The sequence below is a fragment of the Perca flavescens genome, chromosome 12 (genome assembly GCF_004354835.1).
Source record: "Perca flavescens isolate YP-PL-M2 chromosome 12, PFLA_1.0, whole genome shotgun sequence".
Classification (NCBI taxonomy): domain Eukaryota; kingdom Metazoa; phylum Chordata; class Actinopteri; order Perciformes; family Percidae; genus Perca; species Perca flavescens.
Window position 1 is genome coordinate 20,165,665 of NC_041342.1, and position 10,072 is coordinate 20,175,736.

Sequence of the window (10,072 nt, forward strand, 5' to 3'; positions counted from 1 at the left end):
GTGAAAATCTAATCAAGATGGTTTTATACCCGCAATGTACAGTACATCCAGTAAACCAGACTAAGATCTAGCTGATCCAATCCTATATAGATTGCAATGTATTTCATGTGCATTTGCGCTTTGAATAAATGTGTTTTTCCTTACCCAGAGAAGATATCCAAATGCAGATGGAATGTTAATACCAAGTGTGAATGGTGTGTGAATGGTGTAAAAGAGAGACACAGGGTACAAAGGGAAGATATGGGATTAGAGAGATAGAGGGAAAGCAAAATACAAAGGAGAGAGTGAGACAGACAGGGGGTAAAAGAAATAGAAAGGAGCCTCAGCAGCTCACCAGGCTTGGCAGAGAGGTCCCAGTTAGGGCTCAATGCCCCAGGCAAGCACCAGGAGCCTGCTACTCCAAACGTCACACTCCGCACGCTGCTCAGCTTAGAGATGGCTTCACAATTTTCCTGACAGGACATGACATTTCACTTGGGCTGGCAGCTGAGAAAACTGTGTGACAGCCGCCTGCTGACACATACCTGGGGGATACCCCAGGTCCAACGGCGCCTGTTTCCACAAAACTGGGAAAAGTTTGAAAATATGATCTGATGTAAAAGAGCATAAAGCAGCTGGAGGTAAACTGTCTTAACTAAAAGAGAGGGTGTATGTGTAAACAAGCACAGCCGCTGCAGCAGACGCAAGCAGACGAACGCTGGAACAAAGTCAAAGATAGCCGTTTGTGTCTGTTTGGATGTAAAATTCTGCTACATCCTTGTCCCTCTGCCTCCTTTAGCAGCGTCGGTCTCCCAGCGCATCAGGCTTCAAAGCAGCTCTGCAAGAGGTGTGTTTGTGCATCGCTGCCATTCACCGTGCTTCCTTCTGTGAGGAAGGCTTGACAGACCCGCCGTTGCCTCAGTACATTCTGGGATAGATTATTATTGCCTTAAGTCGTCCACCCCCATAGACAGACTTAGTGTGGGCACCACGTTCTCTGTCTGGTAAACAGCCTCCGTGGAAAGACAGATGTCATGCCAAAACAAAGCACACACACATACACACACACAACATGGTTTGAATCTCAAAACAGATACCTCATAGCAAGGAAAACAGAATGCAAGGCTGAGCAAACAATCACAAGATGCAGAACTATTGAGTAATTTGTTCGTGGAAACGCCAGCCAGCATTTTTAATTAGGTCTGAGTGCTTTTCGCCTATGTAGGTGTGTGAATGTTAGGAATGGAAAAATCATTTTAAATCATTTTGATTTTGTAGTATCAGTGTTATCGGGTTGTCTTAAATTAATGATTGTAAGTAAGTTATGCAATATCTGTCAAAATGAGATCTGAAAATATTAGATTCATTAGAGAAATACTGAAAATATTACAGGTTATTAAGTTTGATCACACTGAACTCTATCAGCTTCTTGTATCAAATCCTAGTGCTATGTAGTTTATGCTAGTATGTACAGTACTTGTTTATTCATATATGTACACATACAGTAGCCTATGTGACTGTTTATACTGTATGTACTTCCTGCAGGTATGTTTGTTGTTGTTTGTATGCACTCTGGTCAGACAAACAGTTGGCCTGCATTTACTTATCCCTCTGGGTGAGAGAGAAGAAGGAACCATATTGTTGTGATGACAGCAGGTGGTTTTCTCAGTCTGAGGGTCTGCTGGCTCAGTTGGGATTTGATATGGGAACAGAAGTCGTTGGCTCTGCGCACTGCACAGATGTTTATGATGAGACAGGATTCTACAACTCTGGAAAGTTATCACCGCTGCAATCATTTTATCTTTCATTGCAATCATGGCAAGGAGACCTGTAGAAATATAATGTTCACATTTGATTGGCCACTGCAGTGCCTTGCAGGGTGACATTATGTTGCATAGCAGCAAAAGTAGAGCTTGGTTAGACTATTTTCGCTGGAAGACCCATTTTTTCACGGAGCCCTCTGCATTGGCAATGCTGCTGCATAACTGGACTGGCCTCGTTCAAAGGAACGATGAGGCTGTGTTTTTTTTCATGCAGAGTTGGACCTGGGTCACTGCATTTCAAATCATCCCAAAGGTGTTGGATGCGCCTGAGGTCAGGGATCTGTGCATCTTTATGGACCTGGCTTTGTGCAAGGGGGCATTGTCATGTTGAAACAGAAAAGGGCCCTCTCCAAACTGTTACCAAACAAATAGAAGCACAGTATTGTCTGAAATAACAGTGTGTGTTGTAGCATTAAGACTTCCTTCATTGGAACAAAGGAGCATAGCCCAAATAATGAAAAAACACTCCAAACCAAAGTATGCGAACATGTCCGCACATTTTTGTTTATGTTCATAAGCAAGTTAAGTATGCATGTTAACTACTTAATACCTACCCAGGGCTCCAGACTGCGACATTTCGCATTTTGCGACCAAAATTTGAGAGTATGCGACTGAATTTTACATCCAGTTGCACATGTGCGGCCAGTAAATTTGCCCCCTTTTTTTACACGTTAAACGTTGAAATTTCGGTACCTGAGAGCACGTAAGCGCAAGCTTATCTGTCCTCTCTGAAAATGAACAGAGAGCAGAGCTCTGACACAAACACACACACTCACACACACGCAGAGGTGCAGACGATGCAAACTATGTCGGCTCTGCAGTTTTGTTGAAGTCACAGTGAGTCACGGAAATGCCGATAAAGTGGTTTCAAGTGTGGTTACAGTTTTTCATAACTTCACGCAGACAGCGTTTGCAGCGATATGATATTAATGGCGAGCCGAAAGCGGTCGCGGTGCTGTTGACGTTGCATTACACTTCCTCGGAAACGAGCAGGCACAGCCGTGGTTTCTATGCCCTGGTGACTGACTGACAGGCTGAGGTTGTAAGGCAAGGCAAATTTATTTCTACAGCACCTTTCAGCAACAAGGCAATTCAAAGTGCTTTACATAAAACTATATATATATATAGTGTGTATATATATATATATATATAGTGTATATATATATATAAATACAATAATAAAACAATATATATATATATATATATATATATTTTTTTCCTTTCATGACAGCGATGGGGCTGTCAGTTTACCTTTATATGTTGCATCTTCAAAAGTGACACTGAATTTGAAACAGCACATTGGAATTTCTGCATCTATTATCAAAGTATTTATTAGTAATACAGTGGAAATTAGTGGAAATGTGAATATTTGGATAGCATGTTGATTTACAGTGTGTGCCCCTAAATCTTCTGGTTGTGCCCCTAAAATTTTCAGTTGGGAGCCACTGTGCTCCTAGTTAAAAAAGTTAGTCTGGAGCCCTGCTACTTTCTATTGGTCAGTATTACACAAAAACGTGCCAGGTGAAATGACAAATTGTCTGATGCTTTAAGTGTTTTGATTCCTCTCTCACTCTCCTCTCCCATCCATCCTTGCTTTTTCCTTGTTCTTTGACTTTGCCAACTTTTCCCCTATCTCCTTTCTCCTCTCTCATACTCTCTTTCCGTCAAACTTGTGTTTACTTTGCTTATGTTTTCTCTTTGCTCCCACTACGGCCTGAACCCCCCCTCCCCCCTCCCCTCACTCCGTTTCTCTGTAGTTCCTCTTGGCGGCTGCAGCTTTGTTCCTCCTTCCTCCTCGCCTTTCTGGTCAGGTACAGGTACATGTTTTCTACTCTGTGTGTCTCTCCCTTGCAGTATGCCCACATTTCCAGGTTTCCATAAAGCTTTTCCTGTCTTTGTTAAATAATGTAGTTTAATGATTCCGCTATTACGTCATATTGCTCGGAGCGTACAAGTTGCCGTGGGGGGTGGGGCATTCACATGAGCCTTCTGTATTTCCAATTTTGATACATTGTGAATTTCTGCCAGCTCTGATATCTCCCACTAGGTGAAAATAACTGCAGAATTGTCAACAAACCAGTGGCAAAGAGCTGCAAAGCCACAATTGCTGGCATTCACATTTTACTAAAATTCATCAATAACCTATCAATTCAGCTAATTAAAAAGAGACAAACACTCTTGTTTAGTGTGGTTTCACTTGTTAATGAGCTGCAACAAATATTGTGTTACTATTGTAACACAATGAAAATAGCAGCTGCAATGGTTAAGCTTTCTCCAGCATTATATTAGAGTTGGAATCTCCAAATTGAACCGACATTAATCATCTAGAGATTTGGCGTGTCGCCTATTTTTTTTGCATAGCCATCACACATCCAGGTAGTAGTAGGCAATGTGGCCAAAGCGAAGGAAACAGGGAGTCCGGTTCAGCCTGCTGGGAAGCTGCTAAATATACAGCGCACAGAGCGGCCGGAGAAATCTGTGCAACCACCGGCAAAAGACAACATGCTCGAGAGACCAAGATCCTGGGTGTTAATCTACCATGCGTCTGTGTACGTTTATTTTCATCATTTGTATGTAGGGTAGTCTCTTGATGCTATTCCGCTCGTTCTCTTAATACATCCATGGTTCCACCCTCTCTGCAGGAACCATAGGCCATAAATAGAATGTATGTAGCATCTTTTAAAGTAACGCATGGATTTAATTAGTGGAGGTAATTTGCTGATGGTAACATTATTAGGGCCCTATTTTAATGATCTGAAACGCAAGTATGAAACTCAAAACGCAAGTAGCTTTGTGGGCGGATCTCGGCCGCTGTTGCTATTATACCGCCGGGATGAATGAGTCTTGCGCCCGACGCAAATCTAAAATGGGTTGGTCTGAAGTAGCTAGGTGTGGTTTGGGCGTAACGTGAAAATAACCAATCAGAGCGTCATCTCACATTCCCTTTAAGAGCAGGCGCGCTTGTTCCATGGCGGATTGCTATTATAACGGCGGATTTGCCTGGCGCACGCCAGCGGGAGCTGTCCGGGATGCAGTAAAGTAATAAATACCCGTCTTGGCTGGGTGGCGATCTCTCGGGCGCGTCTCCTCAAGTCTAGAGAGGATGGCTGCAGCCATGGAGCGTGGGCCTCCAAATGCACCACCTGCTCCTGTTGTGCCCCTTCCTCCTCCCCCAACTCCATCTCCGTCCACCCGCTCCACCAGGAGAGCATCGCGCATTGCCACTCCCGGACCCTCAAGTGTCCAATCCCGCTGTAGTTCAACATCACGTCTCCTTAAATCCTCTAATATTTCCTCATTTATGTCATCAAACAAATCATTCGTGGAAATGTGTAAAACACAAGCCACAAAGAATGCTGCGACTTTTTGAGGACTGTACTGTAAAGTGCCTCCTGACCTATCCAAACACCTGAAGCGCATTTTCAGTAATATAATTCTATCCTGTAATTATGTATGGTTTGCAAAAATGGGAACTGCATGCGTCTGTGTAGATGAGAGAAGCAAGGTGTATGTGTGTTGTGCACACGCTACATTATGGCCAAGCATGGCCAAGCATGCGCCCCTAAAATAGCATCTGAATACAGACTGATCTCATGAATTGGCGTATGTATGTCACGCCAATTTGTATTCCATTTTTGCGTGTTATCAAGACGCATAATTGCATTTTTGCGTGTATATCAACACAAATCGGCCGCCATTGACCAACATTGCGAGTCAGTTTCCGCCGTAGCGAGTAGTATAAAGGAACGGGGGATTGAGTATGGAGGTAGGTTGGGTTGGTGGATGGGTAAAACACAGTACTTTCACCCTGGAGAGCTGGGTTCGCATCCCGCGTGCGTTGGTTTTTGAGCTGTTTCAGACGTTTTTTTATTTTTTGTTTTAATAAGCCTTACCCAATGTTTCTTTCCTAAACCCAACCCTTTATTGTGTTCATAAGCGTGTTTTTGTCGTTATTTTCCGTGTTTTTATCACTGTTTTGTTACTAAAGCCTTTCCCTGTGTTCTTTTCCTAAATCCAACCATTTTTATTTTTTTACAGGCATGTGACGTTCTCGCGATAGTACGTCGCGTTCTCGCGATAATGGGTATGTTTACATCAGCTGTATACAGCGTAGGCATACACGTGGATAGCTGAAAATGCGTACAATAACACGCCATTTTGCTTTATGAAAGTGGCGTGCATATTTACGCAAAGTCAAGATGCCATGTTGGAATAACGCGCCACTGACTTTAGACCAGGTTTTTCCTGGTCTGTGGCGGAATTGTTTTCTGAAACTGCAAAATAGCACTGGCGAACTTTTGCGCCGGAACATGCCTCCTCTTTTCGCTGAATCGCCCCCGGGAGCGCAAATTCATTCCCTAATTTACAGACGTGCGTCTGTGGAGGGAAAAGTCCGCTGTGCGTCAGGTGTAAAATAGGAATGATAATGGGTCGGTGTACAAAGTCAATTGCGCTGGATGCAAGAAAGAGCCCTTAGTGTTATAAGTTAGTTGGCAAACTTACAATTTGAGTCGTCAGAGTGACTTTTCCACATAGTCGTATTGATCGATGGTACCACACTGCGGAAGACATGCTTGATTGAGAGCCATGAAGCCCTGCCCCCGCAGCTGCACACAGGTAGCTGTTTTTTTCCCTTCAACCTTTATTATAAGGTCGCTTAGTTTTATTAACAGTTTGTTAAAATTCAACGCTGTTCAAACTGCTCCAAATTCCAAATGCCGTGTTCATTTGGAACCCAGCAATACACCCGTCAGGTGTGAAGTAGATCTTGAGTTCTAGATCTAGGTTCTTGAGATATTTAAAAGACAACCGGACACACACACACACACACACACACACACACACACACACACACACACACACACACACACACACACACACACACACACACACACACACACACACACACACACACACACACACACACACACACACACACACACACACACACACACAGGGTCCTGCCTTTTTAATTGGATATTATTTGACTACAAGGCTAGCAATGGCAGTAACCATGTTTAGAATAATGAGTAAATGCTCCCAAGTTAGAAGAGCGGGAGGTTTCCCAATATTTCTTATTCTGCCGACATGGCATGAATTCAGCACAAAAAGTCTATTAAGATTAATGTGTTTGTATCTGCCTTTATGTGCATATATGCATGCATGTATGTGTGGGCTTGATCTTCTGTGTTGGCATGATGGGCCTGTGTGTGCATGAGGGAGTAGATTTATTCCTTTTATCCTGCATATCTTCCCAGTTGTGTCACCTGTTTTTCTACAGATAAGGTAAACAAACCTATGCACACCTGTGTTCACAAGTGATATGAGTCCTGACCTGCATATGTAGGAATACCCTTGTATAACCTGATAAGTGTTACGTTGAACATTAACATTTAATGAACACATCACCATGATAACCCATGACCTGTCATCTCTATTGTCTATCTCATATCTCCTTCATCTGTGACTCTGTGGTTTTGCTTTTACACTTAGTATGACTCAGGCACAGAAGTCAAGGCTCTTTACTGCCTTATCATCCTTACAAAAAAGCCATAGTAATTTCTCTGTGCATAATACCTGATAGAAATGTGTTTCATATGATTGTAAACCTTATACAAACTACAAAAATCCTGTAGAAATACTGTATAATGATAATATACCACTGTATATTAAAGACGGAGAAACTGTATAGCCACAGCACCAGAGATAATATAGTATTTGTACATTTGTAGTCAATTGGTTACTCTTAGAACTTAAATAAATCCCTCTGAATCTCTGACATTATTCTCTGAATATTTGTGAAATTAAGTGGAGATGGCGCTCAATAATAAGACAAGATGTCTTTGTCTCAGTGTTTTCTCCCAGGGTGGTGGGCATTGCAGTGGCACGCTATGACTTCTGTTCCAGAGACACTAGGGAGCTCTCCCTGCTGCAGGGAGACATTATCAAGATCTATACCAAGATGTCCAATGGGTGGTGGAAAGGAGAGGTCGACGGCAAGGTAGGTCTGCTGTAGGATCCTGTCATTATGGCAAAGTTTTGACACATTTTATTTCATCTTTACCTTGGTGTTTTTGTTCTATCTGTGCTCTTTTGATATACAGTGGCAACTATTGTAAAAACAATTCCCTACACATGTATTCTACCTAGTCATACAGTAGTATTACACATTCAGTTGATTGGACAGTTCTGTCTTGAATATCATGCATTAAACTGCCGTATTGCGTCATAATGTTCTGCTATCAGTTAATTTGAATAAAAGTACTGTAATCAATTTCTACCCTCTTAGAGCTTAAATGGAGTAAAGAGTTTATTTTGTTCTTTTTAAGTCTTCTTGGGAGTTTAATTTTCTGAGCAGTAGAGTTTCAGTGTATGTACTGACCTAAATAGTCTACAAATATTTTAGTCTTCAAACTAACTAAAGCTCAATCAGAAATTGAGGCATGTGTAGGCCAGGCCAAGAGTAAGAGTTGACAAGGACTTCAGTGTGAGAACAATTCACCATTCAAAATTGCAGAAAGAGGGGAAAAATACAATAAGTATATGAAACATATATATCCTTTCAAATATATGTGCAACAGCACATGTGTGTGTGTGTGTGTGTGTGTGTGTGTGTATATATATATAAAATTTTATCCTGTTTTGTTGCTTCTCAGATGGGCTGGTTCCCCTCTACCTACGTGGAAGAGGAGGACTGAATTTCCGGGATGAATGACATCTATTCGACGTTTGTTCAAAGCTGACCACCTCCAGCGAGCGCCATGCTGCAGTCACTCTCTGTGCCCTGCAAGTAAGATCTCTTTGATAAAACCCAGAGTCTCGGACTAAAGAGGAAGTGGCGGTGCCCTCAAAAACCTTACCCTGCCCTCTGACAGACTTTCACACAGAGTAGATGTCAAATCACAGATTCCAGGAGTGTCACGCCATATCTCGCCCTCTCTGCCACCGCGGCCCACTGGGAAGTTCATGTGCTGTACCCAGATAACTCTCCCTCCTCCCTTCCTGCTCACCTTGTCTTATTATTGATGACTCCATTGGTTGGTGCGAGACTTGCCTTCACTGTCATCATGTTTCAATACCAGGAAGGAACACAGATCCTGCTGACAGCGCACCGCCCAGGTACCGCACCAAATTGAAATGCAGGATCTTGGGGGCTTTGACTGTTGTTGGAACACTATTGCCCTCTTGATTATTCAGACTTTTGTGTTCAACTTTCTTGTCCAAGACTTTTATTTTTTAACTGTTGAACCACTGGACTAATATGAACTATGTGATATTTAAATGCAATTGCTGAATTGTGATTTGACGCGGTTTGAAAAAAAAGGATGGAAAGATTTCAGTGCCACAGCGTGAAGGATTGACTGTCATGCACATGCGGTGTGTTTGCCATCTTAATGACTATTAGTATTGTGGAGCCAAGGGTAATTTGGTCATATCATTACAGGACAGCTGCACGTCTGGGGACAAAATGATAATTGATAATGTTGTCGTGGAAGGTGTTTAAATACACCAGTAATGAAGCTATGTCTTCAAGCTTCTATTCTGTTATAATTTATTTGTAGTCATTGTTTAGTTGAATAACTACCTCAACTTTAAGAAGTATCTTCATGAGACATTGGATTGATGTCAAAATTTAAAAAGTAGTTTACCCTTTTATTGTTTCCACCTAAATGTAAAGCAATAGTTGACATTTTGGAAATTTTTTTCTTTCTTGCCAAAAGTTTGGATGAGAAGATTGATACCACTCTTATATAGTTTGTGTCTATGTAATATGAAGCTACAGCCAGCAGCTGCTTTAGCAGCATGAATAGACTCATGTGCAAACATGAATTAGTTTGGTAATGTGAAATTTAGTTAATTGTTGTGACAACAACAACAACAACTTTATTCTACATAATAATGCTGATTTTTCAACTAGCAGTTCTTGCTATTATCAAGCTAGACAGAATAAAGCTCTGTCTGTCATGACAATACATACTTGGTAAATTACTATACTGAAGGCATTTTATCTTGGTGACCTGGTGAGTCTCTTTAGAGCCATCTGAAGGCAGTAGGTATCTGTTCCATCTGCAGTCTTTAATTGGAGTGATGTTGCGCACAGCAGATCGCACAGGGTAAATTTTGGGTAACCAGCATCAGATTGCTGTAAAATAACCACAGAAACTATGAAGGTAAATATGGTGCAAAAGGTGAGAGCTTGTAGAATACAGTTTGAGAACTTGCTGAACAAACAATCTGAACCTGTATGTGACAATTTGCACTTGTAAAAA

General features: G+C 41.9%; 1 protein-coding gene across 4 annotated transcripts in view; it reads left to right on the forward strand.

Moving 5' to 3' along the window:
• Window positions 1-8,598, forward strand: part of LOC114564847 (guanine nucleotide exchange factor VAV3) — a 52,437-nt gene extending 43,839 nt beyond the window's left edge. For all 4 annotated transcript variants that reach the window (XM_028592447.1, XM_028592448.1, XM_028592449.1 and 1 more), the window contains 2 exons: window positions 7,655-7,803; window positions 8,459-8,598. In XM_028592447.1, the coding sequence (XP_028448248.1) occupies window positions 7,655-7,803; window positions 8,459-8,500 (191 nt within the window). In that variant the 3' untranslated portion in view covers window positions 8,501-8,598. The remainder of the gene's footprint in view (window positions 1-7,654; window positions 7,804-8,458) is intronic.
• The last annotated feature ends 1,474 nt before the right edge of the window (window positions 8,599-10,072 follow it).